This window comes from Micromys minutus (assembly GCF_963924665.1).
Source record: "Micromys minutus genome assembly, chromosome: 2".
NCBI classification, from domain to species: Eukaryota; Metazoa; Chordata; class Mammalia; order Rodentia; family Muridae; genus Micromys; species Micromys minutus.
In genome coordinates, this window is record NC_137971.1 from 78,196,106 (window position 1) to 78,215,394 (window position 19,289).

Here is a 19,289-nt window from a genome sequence, read left to right on the forward strand (position 1 = left end):
GGAAGGGACATGTATCAGACGCAGGAAATGACAGACAGAGCATGTACAAGCAGGCGCATCTGAGTATGTGGCCACAGCTTATGTGCACCAGCGGAGTTACTGACATAGTAAACCTGTAACACATATCCATGTTCTCGTTTCTTGCAGATATCCAGTGCACACTGTATCCAGTAAGTAGCTCTGGACTCATTTACTTCTATAGTTACATCATAGACCTGCTGTCTGGCACGGTAAGTGTTTAACTCACCCCTTGTATACTGATGGTGCTGTGATTTAGACTTTGGAGTCCTGAATGGGGCTTTGTGGTACAGGTGGAGTGAGAAGGATGGTCGGGCCAGCCTAGGCTACATCGTGAGAGCCAGTGTCAGCGTTGACAGTGAGCAGAGGAAATGGGTTGCAGTGAGCCTTTAAGCAATTTCTACTCTCACCTAGTCTTCCCTTGATGCCTTTTCCTGGTCTCTGCTACCTTTGTATTGGCCTGAATTATAATGCCTTGCAGCTGATGTCTCTGCTCTGAAACCCCAAAGCCAGATTGGGGAGCATCTGGGATTGTGTGATAGACATTCACCTGGTGAACTCAGTGGGGAAAATCTCAATTCTGAAAAGGTCTGAAATCTCAGATGCTTCTGGTCCCAGGCCTTTCAGACAGAATGCATTCAGTTTACAGATGAAACTGTCTTTCTGGAAGTTGCTAGTACTAAATTGTCACATTGTAGAACTTGCTGCTTTTCTGAGTAGGCAGGTAAAAAGCCTAGAATTTGTCCATTGCATTTAATATTTCGGGGATGTGGGAGGGGCTTCTACATCTCCAAAGTCAATGTTTTCTTCAAAACAACTTGGGTGTTGGATGTACAGTCAAATGCCAGGTATTTCCCTGAGAAAAGGGAAGCTCTGCAAACGAGAACAACTCAGCAGCTTGCCTGAAGTGGTTGTTCCTGAAAGCAAAGTTTGACTTATCATGGTGGTACATGCCTTTGGTCCTAGCACAAGAGGCAGAGGCAGGTGGATTTTCTATGAGTTCTAGGCCAGCTTGGTTTATAGTCAGGACACCCTGTCTCATTTAAAAAATTGTGGAGCCAAGCCTTAGAGCTGCTGTCTTCTCTGTTCCTCCTCCTCCTCCTCCCTCCTGCTCCTCCCTCCTGCTCCTCCCTCCTGTTCCTCCCTCCTGCTCCTCCCTCCTGCTCCTCCCTCCTGCTCCTCCCTCCTGCTCCTCCCTTCTGCTCCTCCCTTCTGCTCTTCCTTCCTCTTCTCCCCTCCTCCCCTTCTTTGTTCTTTTCAAGACAGGAACTCACTAAGTAGCCCTATTTCTTCCATTGCATCACCCAAGCAACATGCGTTAGTGTGCTTTGCAGACAATCATAGGTATGCAACACAGGGGGCATGCTTCAGCAGCCCAGTCCAAAAGAATGTTCTCTAGTGTTCTTATAGATCAGCCTGGGTTTGCTGGGCCCAGGAGAAAGCCACTGGTTCTTGAGCTCTTGAGACGTGTTGAATGTGTCTGAGGAATGGGTTTTATTGCATGTGGGTGCTGTCATATTGCACTGAAATAGGCCCAACAGGAAACACAACAAGAGGAAACACAACAAGGTTGACTTCTGAAAAATGCTCCTTCTGAAGTCAGTGAACTTACTTTCTAGGCTCTCTTGCCCTTTGACCCTGTTTCCTAGGGTTTTATTGCTGTGATAAAACACCATGACCACAGCAACTCTTATAAAGGAAATCATTTCACTGGGGCTGGCTTAGAGTTTCAGAGGTTTAGTTCATTATCATTGTGGTGAGAAATATGGTGGCTGAGATCTCTACATCTGTATCTGCAGGTAGCAGGAAAAGGAGGGGGAGGAAGGAGAGAGAGACTAGGACTGGTTTGAGCATCTGAAACCTCAAAGCTCACACTCCCAATGATATACTTTCTCCAACAAGGGTATGCCTCCTGGTAGTGCCATTCCTTATGGGTCTACGGGGGTGGGGTGGGGGGGGCATTCTCATTCAAACCAACACACCTTCTAATGGCCCTTTATTGTGTGGAAAAGGTTAGTGAAAGCTGAGATAACCTGGGACCATGTGGAAAAGGAACAGTTTTATGATGTCTGTGCCCAGCCTTTGAGAGAGTAGAGGACAGTATAGCATCTTCTCCCTCTGTATTTGCTTCTTTTTAAACATTTTCTTACTCTGGTAGTGTGAGAACACATGGTTGTTATGAAAAGAAAAATGGGACTTTGTCATCATCTATTTGTTTATTTTTAAACAGAGTCTTGCTGTTTATCTCAGACTGACCTTAAACTCAGCATTTTTGTGTGTTTGCCTCTAGTGCTTAGATCCTTGATCCCCTTTAAGCTGATGTTTATGTTATTTGGCTCTCTGCCTGTCTCAGTGTCTATTGTGTGTTCAGAAGACATGTTTCTACTAAAAACCTGATGGCTAGAGATGCATAGGTGCTTTGTTCTGTTTTTCTGCTATGTGTATCTGGTTTCGTTTTAGACAGAGTCTCACTGTGTAGACAAGGCTGGCCCTGAACTCACAGAAATTCACCTGTCTCTTTCCTGAGTGGTGGGATTAAACATGTGGCCTTCATACCTGGCTTCTGGGCCTGTTTTATGCCTGCACTGGATAATCTTGATTTTCCTTTTCAGTAAGCCCTGGAATAGATACTTCCATCTTTATTCCTCTTTCTCAAGGTTGCTTTGGCCGCTGACTCTCTTGCAGTTACATATAAACTTTAAGACCAGCTTCTCCTTTCTGATGAGGCCAGCTTGGGTTCTGATTGGGATTGTGCTGGTTCTGTAGACCCATTTGTGGAATGTTGATGTGGAAGCGCTAGACCAAAAGCACAGGATGCCTCTCCATTTATTTTTTTATTGGTTCTTTTGCTTGTTGTTATTTTGAGATAATGTCTCATGTAACCCAGGCTAGCACCAACTAGTTATGTGTCTCAGAAGATGATTTCGGCCTTTTGATTCATCTGCTTCTACCTCCAGAGTGCTATGATTACAGACCTGTGTCCCCATCCCCTGGTTTTAACTGGAATCAAATTCACAACCTTGTGCATACTAGACCTGTAACACTCTATCCACTCACCCACATCCCCAGCCCATGTTTTTCAACTGTGGTTCATTGTTTTTAGAATATAGTATTTATACTTGTGTTAAACTTATTTTTAACTGTTCTTTTTGATGTTATGGCCTAGATTATTTTCACTTTAGTTAAGTATGATTTACCAGCTAATTTTTTTTAAAGTATTCCATTTTTGTTATGTATATATGGCTATGTCTGTGTTGGGAGTATGTGCATATGAGGCAGTTCCCTTGGATGCCAGCAGAGGGCATCAGGTCTCCTGGAGCTGGAGTTACAGGAGGTTAGGAACCCTTTGCTGTGGGTGCTGGAAACCAAACTTGGGTCCTCTGCAAGAGTGCACAGCTCTCCAGCACTTACCAGTTATTTTTGATGCTCAGGTTTTAACAGTATCTCATTCCCCAAACACTAGCTGAGCATCCCATGTACCTTGGGTCTCTTTCTGGTGTGGAAAGATTTCAGGATGAACAAGGACACTTTTGAGTGCTTTCCTTGGGACAGGAATGCCTCATTTGGTTGCCTGACTGAGCTGACCCACCCGACCCCATGTTCTTGCTTTGTTCAGGGATTTTTGGAGGAGACCAGCCTTTTTTATGGACACTACACAATTGATGGTGTGAAATTCCAGAACTTCACGTATGATCTGCCCCTGGCTTACTTGATAAGCACAATCGCTTACCTGGCTCTGAGCCTCCTTTGGATAGTGAAAAGGTACGTGTGCCTTTGCTGCTGTGACCAGATACTTCAAGGGAGGAAAGATGTAAATGTTAATTTTAATGCAAATGTATGTAGTAAATCAATATGGCAGCTGCTCTTCTTTAGCCTAGCTAGTTCCTCAATAATGACACAGAGAGACCATGATTTATTTTCAAGCTTTACCTCAATGCCTGGGCAGTCAATTGATACATCTTAATTCCTAAGCTAATCTCTTCTCAGCCAAAATCTCCATAATGTATAGATGTAGACTCCAGACAAGCTCTCATGAACTCTTGTCTCTCCCCATGGCTCAGTCTCAGCTCCCCTCTGTCCTCCCTCTCCCTCTCCCTCTCCCTCTCCCTCTCCCTCTCCCTTCTCCCTCTCCCTCTCCCTCCCTCTCTCCCTCTCTCTCTCTCTCTCTCTCTCTGTTTATGTGTGTGTATGTCTCTCTGTGTGTGTCTCTCTCTCTCTGTCTCTCTGTCTCTCTCTTTCTCTTTACACAGTACATAAAAACATTATGCCTACAGAAAGATTAATTTGGGCTTATGGTTGCAGGGAATTTCAGTTCCTCACAGTGGGGAAAACGTGGCTGTAAGAGTACAAGACAGAAGCTTGTCTGTATGGTGGTGGATCAGAAAGCCGAGAACACTCTGTAACCAGGAGGCTAGCCCTCTGACCTACCTCTGCAAGCTAGTCCCACATCCCAAAGGTTCCATAACTTCTCACCCACATGAGCCTGTGGGGTATCTCAGATTGATGCAACTCTTTATGGCTGTGGCCTCTTACAGTTCAATGGATTCTAGAAGCCAGGGCCCGAGAGTTGAGCAGAGCCCACAGCCAGGCTTTGGGAAGGGATTGAATGTGCTGTAGCCAAGAATTGGAGGAAGTAGAAGTCAGGAGCTGGCATCTGGAGCATCAGCCTGCAGTTGAGCATGCTAAGTGCCTCTTCCAGACCCTTCTTCCTGACAGGCTTTATTCTGGCTGGGGATGTTGTATTAACTAGGTCTCTATTGGCTTGCAAATGGCAGAAAACCAATTCTGAGTAATTGGACCATTGGGGAATTGAGTGCACAGATAGCCAAGGAAGGGGAGAAACTTCTCTGAGGACACAGCCATAGCTTAGGAATCGTATCAAAAGCAAGGGCTTCCTTTGCTCTGAGTGTTTGTGTGACGGCAGGGACCTTACAGTGGTGAGAAATATCATCAGTTTCTACCAGCCTACAGCTGAGTCTGTGCTCCGGTCCCAGGCATAGGAATCTATGAAAGTGTTGTTGATTCTGTTCACTCAGATACCTAATCCTGATCCTTCCATGGTGGTCAGGGTCAGAAGATGGTGTTGAGCCCCTATTGGTAAGGGTCAAGGAGTTTGGATGTGAAATTCCCTGCAAAGGCTCAGGTGTTGCAGGTTGGTCCCCAGATGGTGGCGCTGTTTAGAGGTGAAAGTGTCAGGAGGTACTAATCTCATAGATGGACTTCACAGATAAGTGGGCTTTTAGGAGCTGGGCCTGGTTGGAGGAAGCAGGTGAAATACTTTGCATCCCTTTCCTTTCTCTGATTCCTGGACACCATGTGGTACTTCCCTCTCTCCCCCTAGCTCCCTACCTAACTTCTTCTCCCATGCCCAATTGCCATAATACCCTGCCATCACTTCAGGCCCAGCGGTGGAACTAGCCAAACATGGATAGAAATTTCTGGAATACAGAAACAAACAAACTTCCCCTGCCTTGAGCTGTTTATCTCAGGCATTTGCCACACTTGTGAAAAGTTTGCCCGTCAGGCCATAGGCCCGTCCCTGGTGGCTCCGTGAGTGACAGAGTGGCTCCTAAGAGAGTAATCTCCAAGAGGGATTCTAAGTACTGTTCTTAGTTGTCTCACTTAACAATACCCAGAAAACAATAGAAGCTGTATTTGTGAATACCACCAGAGACTACGGAATTAAAACTTTGGGCTATGCATCATACCTGCTAATACACACCTGTTAACTACTCAAGAGGCTGAGGCAGGGGGATCACAAGTTTGAGAGCCAACTGGGACGCCTCAACAAATATTTCAAAATAAACATTTTATAAGGGGAGGTGAGCTGGTAGTCTACTAGCTCAGAGATTTGACCTGGCCTGGGAGAGGCTTTGGGTTCATTTCTAGCACTGTTTCAAAAATTCAAACACATAAGGTAGGATAAATAAATATAAAGAAATTACTTTTGGAAAAAGAAGTTAAGGAGTGGAGGTGCTGAAGAGATGGCCGTGATAAATGTACATTTCGAGGGCTGGAGTTGGTTTGGTTCTCAGCACCCACATGGTGGCTCACAAGCATCTGTAATTCCAATTCTACGCGATCTGACGCCCTCTTCTGGCTTATACAGGTACCACACAGGTCCATAGGCAAACATGTAGGCAAAACACCCATACACATAAAATCAATATATCATTTTTAGGATTGGAGAAATGGCTCAGTGGTTAAGAGCACTGACTGCTCTTCCAGAGGTCCTGAGTTCAGTTCCCAGCAACCACATGGTGGCTCACAACCATCTGTAATGAGATCTTACATCCTCTTCTGGTGTGTCTGAAGACAGCTGCAGTGTAGTTATATAAAAAATAAAAACAAATATTTAAACATATAATTTTATAATAAAATAAAATAAATATATTTTTTAAAAAAGAAGTTATTAAATGGATAAAAGACAGTGGTTTTCATCAGTGATATACCTGCTCAGCAGCCATATGGGTTCAGAACGAACTTGGCTGTGTCACAATGGGCCAGGAGACCAGTTCAGCAGCCTATATTTTGCTGCTGATCTCAGAATGATGCTTTTGTTTCGGGGTCAGGTCAGTGGAAGGCTTCAAGATCAACCTGATTCGGAGCGAGGAGCACTTTCAGAGTTACTGTAATAAGGTCTTCGCTGGCTGGGACTTCTGCATCACCAGCCGCAGCACGGCAGAGCTGAAGCACAGCAGCTTGCGGTACGAGCTCCGAGTGAGTGCTGCTGGGTTGCCCTGGGGAGGGACCGCGCTGGCCAGGTTGGATGGGGGGGGGGATGTTGGCAGGTTTCACGGGATTGCAGGGCCTGGTCTGTCTCAGCACTCTTCCCTGTTGCAGTTTTTAAGAGCTCTTTACAGCAAACAGCTTATTGGGCTGATCACCCCCAATAACTTGGGACTAGGAAGGGAGGTGGGACACACATGGGGTCAGAGCAGATGATGTCTTATCTCCACCCCTACTGTCTTACTAATATCCTACCTGGTCATAGCTGCCGCAAACATTGTTTGTACTAGAAGTATGAAGAGAATGCTGTGGTAGTAGTGGATTAGAGAGAAGTTTAAAAATAGCAGGGAAATATCCACGTTAATAAAGAGAAATAAATAGCATGTTGGTCAAGCCTATCAGAAAAAGGGTTAGAGTAAGAATAAAAAGCTCAATGGAGGAAGGTAGGTGGGTTGTAGCTATTTATTATTAACATTGCACTAGATATGAATGGATTAAATTTCCCCGTTAAAAGCAGAGAGACCTCCAGGTTAGATTAAAAATAAAGAGACATGGTAGGACACGCCCATAACCCCAGTTTCTTGAAAGGTGGAGGCAGAAGAGCTAAAATCTGAGGCTGTTCTGAGCAACTTAATAAGGCAATCTCAAAAACTTCTGTTAAGGGTTGGAGATGTAGGTAGAGGCCCTCCTCAGAACTTCAGATAAATAAATAAGAAATTAGTAAACAAAATTAAAACAATAATAGTAACCACTTATAGCCTATATAAATACTACACAATCTGCATGTGCACGCATGCACACACCGTCATAAATGCTGATTCCACTTACACATTTATTACAAAGCCAAATGCAGTCTTGAGTAGGAGATTCTACCTTACTATAAGCCAATGGTTCTAAACCTGTGGGTTGTAATCCCCCCACCCCCTTTAGGGAACCAAATGACCCTTTCACTGGGGTCATCTCAGAACCAGAAAACACAGATACTTAAATACCATTCATAACAGTAGCAGAATTTCAGTTACAAAGTAGCAATGACAATAATGTATGGTTGGGGGTCATCACTGTATTAGAGGGTCACAGCATTAGGAAGGTTGAAAACCACTGTCATAAGCCTTACACATAGAAACTGCTGGGAAGTTATCTTGGGCCATATGACTATTTAAGAGAGATATTGTAGAGTTACGTTCCAAATACCCCCTCCCACCGCTCACACGTGTTTTCTTGGGTCCTCAGGCAGATCTGGAAGAAGAGCGAATACGACAGAAGATATCGGAGAGGACCTCGGAGGAGACCCTCCGCATCTACTCCCTGAGGCTGTTTCTGAACTGCGTTGTGGTGGCAGTTCTCGCCGCGTGCTTTTATGCAATCTACCTAGCAACTACCTTCTCACAGGAACACATGAAGAAAGTAAGTGCGGCACGAGGGTCCGCTGGCCTTTCGCTCTGGTGGGTTGCACATGAGTTGCATGTATCTAGGGAGATCGGAGGTCCCCTGAAGTTAGAGATTCAGGTGGCCGCGGATGCTTGAAACTGAATCCAGGCACACTGTAAGAGCAGTGCACACTCTTAACGCCTCAGCCCTCTCTCCAGCTTCAGTGATTTTAAAAAAAAAAAAAAAATCCATATGGGACTGTGTGTGTGCTTACCTGTAATTCCAGCACTTTGGATTCTCAGGAGCAACTTCATAGTAAGTCTTTCTTTTAGATATATAATAAAAAGTCAAAGCTGGGCAGTGGTGGCTCATGCCTTTGATCCCAACGCTTGGGAGGTAGATCTGTGAGTTTGAGGCCAGCCTGGTCTACAAAGTAAGCTCCAGGAGAGCCAAGGCTTTACAGAGACATCCTGTCTTGAAAAACAAAACAAAACAAAAAAAACAGTCTAAATTGGTCTAGTGGCTCTAAATGATTAGGCATTAGATACCCATATGCCACCGATAGCATTCAGCTTGTGGCTTCGGCATCCATTTGTAGGCTGTGGCTACTTTCTGGACAGTGTAAGGTAGTTTACTACTGTATCCTCATTCTAGCCAAAGGGAACGTGGGTGTGGCTGGGGCAGACTCATCTCTTCAAGGATGAGATGTGGAGTTTGATTTAAAATTTCTGCTCTACAGCCTTAGCTAGAATTTAGTTACGGTTGTGCCTGGCTTCCAGCAAAGCTAAGAAACTTGCCTTTCAAGCTACACATATGGCTGAGTGATCTGCTACCATAAAGGAGAGAAGTACCATCACGAATCATTACAGCACCCTTGAAAGTACCTTGCATTGGCCACTTACACTGCACGTACAGAAATCCCTTCACTAATAAGTCCAGTCACATCCGGTAGTTTTCCATCAGGTGCTAGGTCTCTACACTTGCCTCTAAGGGAGGGTCTGAGCATCTAAAGCCCGTGTTTCCCAGCCACATATGCTTTGTCTGCTCCCTCAGCATGCATAGTGGAGTTCTCTTCAGTTCAAGTCTTCAGCGTTGCCGTGCCACCTATGCTGACCAGTGCATTGTGTTGTCTTTCCAGGAAATTAACAAGATGGTTTTTGGGGAGAACCTGTTGATACTGTACCTCCCGTCCATTGTGATTACTCTGGCCAATTTCATCACCCCAATCATCTTTGCCAAGATCATCCACTACGAGGATTACTCGCCGGGCTTTGAGATCCGCCTGACGATTCTTAGGTAATGCCTAACTGCACACACGCCAGCTAGATCGTTGCTTGCTCATGGCAGACATTAATAATAGATTGTGGCACTATCTTCCTGCTATGCAGACAATCAGCCTTCCTTTGATGAGCCCATGAATAAATGTTTGTATGTACAGTGAAGGGCCTGAGACTCCAGAGTCTCCTGTTAATATTGTACTTTTGATTCTATATTAACTGAACACATAGCATAGGACCTTAGAAGGACATGCTGTTCTAAAAATGGCAGAATTAACAGCCTGCGGCAGAGTTCAGAGAGTTCACACCAATGAGTAATAATGGCTGAGTGAGTATTTATGCTTGAAGAGGATGATTTTTTTTTCTACTTCTTAAATATTGAGTTTTATCCCCCATCTTTTGAGATTGTCTTAGTTGGGGTTTCTATTGCTGCCATAAAATGCCAACTTGGGGAGAAAAGGCTTTATTTGGCTTACACTCAGATGATGGATTACACTGCCTCATCACTGCTCATCAGTGAAGGAAGTCAGGACAGGAACCAATCAGAACGGGAACCTGGAGGCAGGAGCTGGTACATGGGCCATGGAGAGGTACTTCTTACTGGCTTGTGCCCCATGGCTTGCTCAACCTGACTTATCATAGAGCACAGGACCACCAGCCCAGGGGTGGCCCTACCCACAACGGGGTCATCCTCGTTAATCACTAATTAAGAAAATACCAACAAGTGGTAGTGGCTCACACCTTTAATCAGTACTTAGGAGGCAGAGCAGGCAGATCTCTGAGTTCAAGGCCCACCGGGGAGAGAAACCCTGCCTGGAAACACCTCCACCACCACAAAAACAAAACAAAACAAAACAAAACAAAAAAACCAGAAAGAAAGAAAGAAAGAAAGAGAGGCCTGGAGAGATGTCTCAGCAGCTAAGAGCACTGACTACTCTTCCCAAGGTCCTGAGTTTAATTCCCAGCAACCACATGGTGGTTCACAAGCATCTGTAATGGGATCTGATGCCCTCTTCTGGTGTGTCTGAAGATGAAGCTATGGTATATTCATACATGAAAGAAATAAATAATCTTAAAGGAAAAAAGAGCAGAAAAAGAGAGAGAGAAGAGAAGAAAATGCCTTACACCCCAGTCTTATGGAGGCATTTTCTTAATTGAGGCTCCCACCTCTGAGATGACTTTAGCTTGTGTCGATAGGACAGAGATAAGCCAGGACAGAGACAAGGCTAAGGGGTTAATCTTGTATCCTGATGGCTTTGTTTGTGGCTGAGCGAACTGTTGCTGGGAAACAGAATGGCTGTTAGCAATCCTTCCCGTGACCTCGGTGGCCTCAGCTCTGGGCTCTCCAGCCACCTCTGTCTCAGCCATCTCCATGATAGGAGTCACAGGCCCTATCACCACTGTGGACTGTATTCATAGTGCACAGTAAAACCTTTGTATTTCCAAAACACAGACACACACAGCCACACACACACACACACACACACACACACACACACACACACACACACAAGGGGGTGGCAGGGAGGGAGAGAAGGAGAGAGGGAGAGATGGAGAGATTGATTTATTATCATCCCTTCTCTAGACAAGATAATAAAGTCATTGTGATATTTTCACACCTGTGTAATGTGTGTCAGTCATACTGATTTCCTCCACAGTCTTGTGTTGTCTCCCCTCCTTCAGGTGGTTCCCTCCCTGCCACTGTAGACCGTTTGGGCCCTTCCACACAACAGCCTTGTTTAACACTTCTTTTTCACATGATCCAAAGTAGAGCCAGTCTCTGTGATAGAGGGCTGGGGCTTGTTCAAATTAAAATCCACATAGGTCCACATGCTGAGCTTAATTACTGAATCAGTCTCTCTCTCTCCACTCCCCTCTCTCACTCTCTCTGAAACAGGGTCTCACTTTGTGGCTCAGGCTGAATTCTGTATAACATCATGCCTTGATTTTTCCTGCCTTAGAACTTGTAGGGGCTAGAGAGATGGCTCAGTGGATAGGAGTTCTTGCAAAGGACCTGAGTTTAGGTTCTAGAACCAGAACCAGGTGGTTTATAGCAGCCTGTAGTCCCAGTTCTAAGGGATTTGACGTGTCCCCTTCTGACCTCTGTGGACACTTGCATGCTTGTACACAGATCCATACACAAACATGTGCAAATACACATAAATAAAAAAGTTAACATTTTAAAACTTACTGTATATATATATATATATATATAATATATATAATCACAAAGTAATCATTTAATCTATTTATAGTGTAAAATTTATTGGCCTTAAGGCAGTTCCCCACCACCCACTTCCAAGCTTCCCTTCATCATCCCCAGTAGAAACTCTACCTAGGTTGGGATTTGCTTGCAAGGAAGGTGCCTGTGTTTCTCAGTGTCAGGGACAGAGGGAGGCTGGCTCTAATGCCTTTCTTCCCCTCCCCTCTTCCCTGCAGGTGTGTCTTTATGCGGCTGGCCACTATCTGTGTGCTGGTGTTCACGCTTGGCTCCAAGATCACATCCTGTGGTGACAGCACATGTGAACTCTGTGGCTATAACCAGAAGCTCTACCCGGTGAGCCATGAAGTAGGCTCCCAGCTGAGAGGCAGATCTAGCCCTATGCTAGACATAGTCAAGGGCTAAGTCTGTGCAGGAGCTTCGGGTAGAGGGATGTCGGGACAATAGAGGTTGCAGAAGGCTTGCTTACTCTGCTGGGAATGGGTCTTTTAGTGTGTCTCCATGTCTTGGTTTCAGTGCTGGGAAACTCAGGTGGGACAAGAAATGTACAAACTGATGATCTTCGACTTCATCATCATCCTGGCTGTGACGCTGTTTGTGGATTTCCCTAGGAAGTAAGTGTGGCAGTCCCTGCTGTCCCCGCTTTATGGCTGGAAGCTGTTGACCCATTCCTGTTCTCACAAGTGCTAGGTGGTGACTCCACCAACACCAGGGAACCACTGACATCTAGTGACATTCAAATGGTTCTAGGCTGTTGTTGACACAGTAGCAGCATCAGCCACCACATCTTTAGGTGAGACTCTGGGATTCCTGGTGGAGATGGTGCCACTTCTCACAAGGCCTCCTGTGCTGACTTCCTGCACTTGCAGCCAAGGCCCTGCCAGGGCATACACACTAGGTGCAGCTTCTGGATTGGGGTTCACACCACCTTCCTGCTGGTCATGTGACTATGAGCAAATTGTTTCTCTGAGTAACAAGACACTGAGTCTCTCACCTGAGACAGGAAAGGATGATGATAGGTCACCTTACAGCCTTTCTGTGAGAATAGGCAAGATACCACAGACCAAAGCAGGGCAGACACCCCGGAGCACAGAGCTCAACAGGAAGTGACCTTCACCATTGCGACCCTTACTGCTGTTGTCTTTGTCCTTCCAAGAGTCTTAAAGGAAACTGTCTTCTTACCAAAGTCAAGACACCCAGGCTGTGATGGATGCAAACCTGTCATTCTAGCGCTCAGGAGGCTGAGGCAGGAGCATCCTGAATTCTAGACAAGCCTGGGCATCATAAGCAGATCATTCAGATGTGGGCTAGAAGTCCAGAGAACCCTAAAGTTAGATATTAGAAAAAGAAAGTTGAGGACCAGCGAGATGCTTCGAGGGCAAAGGCACTGGTCATACACCCTCACCACCTGCCGTTGCTCACTGGGACCCACATGGTGGAAGGAGAGAATTGGCTTCTACAAGTTGTCCTCTGACCCCTGTTCTGTGCTATTGCACACCTTTAATTCCCTAGCACTCTGGAGGCGGAGAAGGGCACATCTCTGTGAGTTTAAGGCTAGCCTAGTCTATAGAGTGAGTTCCAGGACAGAGCTGTTAACACAGAGAAACCCTATCTCAAAAACAAAATAAGACAAACCCCCAAGTACATACACATGTACATACATACATACAAACACACATACATACACACTTACATACACACATACATGCATACATACATACATACATACACAAAATTAATATTTTTAAGTAAAGAAATATTGGGCCAAGGAAATGACAATTACTGGCCATACAAACCTGAGGACCCGAAATCAGACCTCTAGTATCTAGATAAAGCCTGGACTTGCAGTTTGTGCCTGAAACCCCAGCATTGGAGAGTTGGAGATAGTGGGAATCTCTGGGGCTCAATGGTCAGCCATTTCAGCCCTGTCAGTAAGTTCCCTGCACAGGAAGAGCTTGTCTCAAAAAATCAGGTGGAGCACGGCTGAGGGAGACACCTGATGTCAATCTCTGCCCTCTGTATGCATTACACACCTCCATGCACAAGCATGTATGAGGGACACACACACACACACACACACACACACTCAAATGCTCTCACGCTTGCCATGGAAATGACCTTGGTTGGTGGGTGTGGTTCTCTAGCCTCAGAGGGCTCTTGTAGAGTCAGGTAAGAATGTGTCTAGTTTGTTTCCAGGCTCCTGGTGACCTACTGTGCCTCCTCAAAGCTGATCCAGTGCTGGGGGCAGCAGGAATTCGCCATCCCGGACAATGTCCTGGGCATCGTGTACGGGCAGACCATCTGCTGGATTGGAGCCTTCTTCTCCCCACTCCTCCCTGCCATCGCCACCTTGAAATTTGTCATCATCTTTTACGTGAAAGAGGTGAGGAAGGGGGGCAGGGCTCACGCTCTGCACCAGGGTTTCTGTGGCTTTGTTTTTGCAGTGCATGACAGGCCAGGGTCATTCCATTTAGGGCCCCCACATGTTTGGATTCTGTAGTCTATGTGCCACATCATAATTGCATGTCTCCTCAACCCAGGACTTAATGCATGTCAGTTCCTTAATATGAATTTGTTCTAGGAAGCAACTTCAAATTTTCACCCAATTTTTTTAAAGTTTGTTTTGTTTTGTTTGCTTGTGTGTTTTTTGAGACACAGTCTTGCTGTATATCTTTGACTGGTCTCAAATTTCTGATCATCCTGCCTCCACCTCCCAAGTGCTGAGGTTCCAGGCGTGTTTTGTTTTGTTTTAGAACAGGCTTCTCATGCACATTTAAGAATTGCTTTGTTCCCATGTGGTTTTTATAAAGGACAGAGTGAGTCTGGCTGTCAATCAAACAACAGTGGTGAATTTCAGTGACATTTAGCCAAGGACTTGTTGATTTCTATTTTGTAATTTTGAAGCCAATCCGTAGTTTTTCAGAGCTCAGTGACTTGTGGAGGCCCAGGTACAGCTCATGGTCCCCAGGGATTGTGGTAGAACCAGGCGTTACGTGAGTGAAGTAACCCTCAGATGACTGGCTTGCCTGGGCTTACTAGTTTGTCCATTATTATAAAATCAAGTCCTTCTCGTAATTTTTAAAATTAAGATAGAGATCTTTTAAAAGATTTATTTTTATTTTTAATTCTCTCTGCATGTTTATTTGTATGTATGTGTGTATGTATGTGTGTGTGTGTGTGTATATGTGTATGTATGTGTGTATATGTATGTGTGTATGTGTGTGTGTGTGTGTGTGTGTGTGTGTGTGTGTGTGTGTGTATACTCGAGTTCCTGAAGGGGTTAGGTTCTCAGATAAATTTTACAGGCAATTGTGAGCTGACCGGGGTGGGTTCTGGAAATGAACTTGGATCCTCTGTTAGAGCGATACATCCTCCTAACCATTGAGCTATCTCACCGTTCCTGTGGTCACTAAGCAATAAAACAAGCATGTAAATCGTAACTGTCACCTTTCGCCACTCTTTCTCTCCTCTCTCTCTCTCTCTCTCTCTCTCTCTCTCTCTTCTCTCTCTCTCTCTCTGTGTGTGTGTGTGTGTCTGTTAGGCAAGCACAAAGCCCACCCCAAGCCTAACATTTAGTAATTACCTAGTTCTAGCCATTCAAAAAAGGAAGTAGTGGAATTCCTGATGATAATGGTGACGAGATAACACTATGAGCTGGTGCCCTTCAGTACCCCACTTCCTGTGGATTGTCCCCTGGTACTTACCCCCAGCCCTGGAATAGCCACTGATGTTTTAGGAAGGAGAATCCCAAGGGTCAAGGGTTTACTGTCCCCTGGTCACACAGTGTAGCTGTGTTTCCCTGGTGTTGGAGTCAGGTGTAGCTCACCACGGCTGAGCACTGGCTCCCACCCTGGGAGAAGGACCTTGCACTGGGCTGGACTTTATCCTGGGAGCCTTTGGTCTTAGGCCAGTGTTCTCAAGTCTTCATTTGGGAACATCAAGTAGCTGATGTCATCAGAGGAGGCAGGAGTGTGGACACACTCACAGGAAAATACTGGTTGGCTGGTGAGTTCACGTGTGTGCTGTAGTGAAGGGCAGGTATGTGCAGCAGTCACTGGCCCCAGGCCTGCCCTGCTGCCTGTCTGCCTGTCTGTCTGTCTATCTGTCTGTCTCCAGAACTAAGCTCACAAAGTTGCTCTGGTTCCTTTAAAACTCAGACAAGTTTCATGTCTTCTGCAGAAATGCAGGTTTTAAAAAGTTGTACATCATATGCCTTTCTTCTTTCCCTCCTTTTCTACTTGATATTTCCTTTAGGTCTTTCCCCTTCAGTGCAAAAATTTATTTTTAACACATAGGAAAGGTTATATGTGTGTAAAACGTTCAGGGAAAATATCTCCCTAGTTGGCATAGATCATTGTAGATCCACTTTATGAACACCTATGAATAATAAAATAATAAAACTTTAATAAGTTTATGCTATCCAGGATCTTGAAGTTTTAACAGTTTCCTTCCACTGTGTGGGATTTAACCAGCTCTCTTTCTTTGAAAGTGCTACATGCTGTCTCACAGAACCTTTAAAGTATGCATACATTAGCTCTTACAGATCTACTTGGAGGAGTCCCTGCTGTTGGCTTTCAACATTCCTTCTGGACTATTCTGTCTGCTCAGCAGTTGAGGTGTTGCTATGGTTTTGGTCCATTCTCCCTATTACGTCATCGACATGAATTTCCCCCAAAGTCTGGGCTGAGGATTCTCCCTTTTGATCTGCGTGACACTGTGCCCTGGCAGGGGTAGACACTTCCCGGTTACACTGTCTGTGCCGTGAACGTGTTCCCTCTCAAAGGCCCTCCTCAGGATGGTTTTCTTCCCTTTCTCTTGTAGTTGAGTCTCCTCTACACCTGCAGACCCTCTCCGAGGCAGTTCAGGGCATCCAATTCTAACTTCTTCTTCCTGCTGGTGTTGCTGATTGGGCTGTGCTTAGCGATAATACCGCTGACCATCAGCATGGCTCGGTAAGTATTTCTTCCTTGTGTATCTTGTTATGTTCCAGAACTTGTAACATTGTAAAAGCCTGAAGGGCTTTTCTAGAATGATCTGCACTCAGAAATCAGTAAGTTCCCTCGGGCTTCTCCATATTTCTCCTTTTTTGGAGGGAAGGGTCTTTTGTTTTGTTTGATCTTGCTACTTTTCACTCCCAGTGCTGGGGAGCAAGCAGAGATGGCTGGGGAGATGGAGATGGGCAGATCCCAGGACTCACTGGCCAGCCAGACTGCTCTAAAGGGGAAGACGCAGGTCTAGTGTTCACCGAGAAGCCTTGCTTTAAAAAAGAAGGAAGATACTGATGTTGACCTCTGGCCTCCAGGCACAAGCCAGCATCTTACATACTCATGTGTGTATGCACATGTACACACAGGTACATGTTCACAGAGAGAAAGAGGGTGGAGGGCGGAGATGGGGAGGAAACAGATTGCTCATTTATTTCTGACAGTTTCCGATTTCTCAGTTACCCCAGCACAGTCTTCCCTCCCAGGTTTATTTTAAAGTAACAGTCTTTCCCACTTCCCACATTGGGCTCAGCTTTCATATCTTTTTAGTCGTCTTTGGTTCTCTGGGGAGTCTAGGCCATTTTCTCTGCCTTTGAATTAAGAGACTGGAGGATACACACATGTCTAATTGTTTTTATTCTGTGACGTCAACCTTACTTTTCCGTCTTGAATGTCCTGTAAACTGAAAGTTAGACTTAGAGACTTGCAGCTTCAGGCACAGCATTTTCAAACCTCATATTCCAGAAACTTCCAGACTGGGGAAGTTCCCTGTAGGCTATTGTAAATAAATATGCTGGCCATGCAGAGGCAGACATGAGCTGAACTTCCTCCCTTTCTGTCCTGGCAGCATCCCCTCCTCAAAAGCCTGTGGCCCGTTTACCAACTTCAACACCACCTGGGAGGTTATCCCCCAGACGGTGAGCACCTTCCCCAGTTCGCTGCAGACCCTGATCCATGGCGTTACATCAGAAGCCTTTGCAGTGCCTTTCTTCATGATCATCTGGTGAGTGACAGCCAGACCAGCCCAGTGTTTCTCACTGAGACATACATCTCCTCTCACTTGGGAAATGGAGTTTGTGTACTAGAATTTTTGGGTCCAGGAATCCCCTCACAAACCACACAGATGGATCTCAGTCAGACAGGGATAGTTTATTGAGTATTTGCTCTAGGATTGATCAACCATACCATGGAGGGGCACAGTCCAGATTCGGGAACTGAACCATGACCCTGAATTAAGATCCTACAGGGTTTTTAAACCCAAAGTCCACAAACATCTGCATCAAGTTATTTCACCAATCAGGAGTTAAGAGATGGGGGGTTTCCTTGGAAACATGTCTTTGCTGTATATTTACCCTGCTCCTATTGGTTGGGGTATTCAACTGAGGCAGGGGACTTGCCTTGTCTAACATTCATATCATAACTTGTCAACCAGGATGTCAGTTACCCACATACATGTCTCTTTCTGCCAAGCCAGATGTCAGTCTTGGTAGGTCTTGGGGACTTAAACTCTACATGAGCACTGCTCAAAATGGAAGTCTTATTCCAAATAGTTTCTTATATTGGTACAGGGATCTCTCTTATTTTGGGGTCCATCCCAGGGGCAGCTTATAAAGGCAAATACTACATAAAAGCTTATGCATAGGTGCAGGAAGTACTGTTGGTTGGTTGGTTCAAATCCAACCTTACTGCTAGTAACTATACAAAACAGTTCTACTGACTTCTATCATGGTTGGCTTCCAAGGGCACAGAACATAACTGAATCTGTAATCAATCTTGGCATTAGGAAGTTTCCTAGTAACTGCAGAAACACACATGGAAAAGTTTCTTTATAATGGCAGACTAACCAGGTAATAGTCACCTGGGCCTTAACATTTTATCTCGGTCCCAACAGAATGCTCTCTGTAACTGTGACAAAATACTCAAGAATTAATTTATAAAATGGGAAAGTTTATTCTAGCTTAGGGTATCAGAGGGTCCATTTTGTGGTCACTTGGCCCTGTTGCCTTTGGGCCTGCCTGGTGGAAGCATGTGACAGGAGGCCTGTTCACTGTCCAGTGGGAAGCAAAGAGGAAGTCCTTTCAATATCCCCTTGCAGGACACACCCCATGACCTGCCTTCCTCCTTCGAGACCCCATCTCCTCAGGGCACCACTTGCTGGAAGCCACACTTTCAGCACATGGGCCTTTAAGAATGCCCCAGTGTGGCACATGCTATGGGAATGTTGACTAGGCTCAGTTCACACATGGAAATGGAGCTCAATAAAAGCCAAATAAATGTGGCCTAATCCTAAAAATCACTGGTGGTTTGCCTGAATCTCATACTCTATGGAGAAAGAAAAATAGATCAGCAAGCAACAGAGAGACACCAGAGAGTAGCTTACACTGAACCCTGGCTCAGCCATGTCTAAGCCACAGTTACCTGCAACTAACCGTGTCTTCTGCCTTCTGTGCCTAAGTTTACAAATGACTCTTATCCTATTACATCATTAGTCCAGAAAAAGCCCACTATAGGAAGCAGGTTGAAGAAAAACAACTCATGCAAAGTGAAATCCTATCTCTTGCTGAGATTAATAGGATGCCCAGAACTTTCCAAGAAGCTCTTTTCCCACAGCAATAGAGTTAAGAGTTTTCTCAGCCCCTGGTGGTGAGCATCTACTCTGCCTTGGCTTCCATGAATGCTGTTTCTTGA

General features: G+C 45.3%; 1 protein-coding gene across 1 annotated transcript in view; it reads left to right on the forward strand.

Moving 5' to 3' along the window:
• TMC7 (transmembrane channel like 7) overlaps positions 1 to 19,289 on the forward strand; it is a gene marked incomplete at its 3' end in the record, with an annotated part of 50,421 nt that overhangs the window by 28,463 nt on the left and 2,669 nt on the right. The window contains exons 5-14 of the mRNA XM_080911375.1: positions 148 to 230; positions 3,635 to 3,780; positions 6,591 to 6,738; positions 7,981 to 8,154; positions 9,257 to 9,414; positions 11,835 to 11,952; positions 12,133 to 12,230; positions 13,813 to 13,999; positions 16,438 to 16,568; positions 17,449 to 17,604. Of these exons, the coding sequence (XP_080767501.1) occupies positions 148 to 230; positions 3,635 to 3,780; positions 6,591 to 6,738; positions 7,981 to 8,154; positions 9,257 to 9,414; positions 11,835 to 11,952; positions 12,133 to 12,230; positions 13,813 to 13,999; positions 16,438 to 16,568; positions 17,449 to 17,604 (1,399 nt within the window). The remainder of the gene's footprint in view (positions 1 to 147; positions 231 to 3,634; positions 3,781 to 6,590; positions 6,739 to 7,980; positions 8,155 to 9,256; positions 9,415 to 11,834; positions 11,953 to 12,132; positions 12,231 to 13,812; positions 14,000 to 16,437; positions 16,569 to 17,448; positions 17,605 to 19,289) is intronic.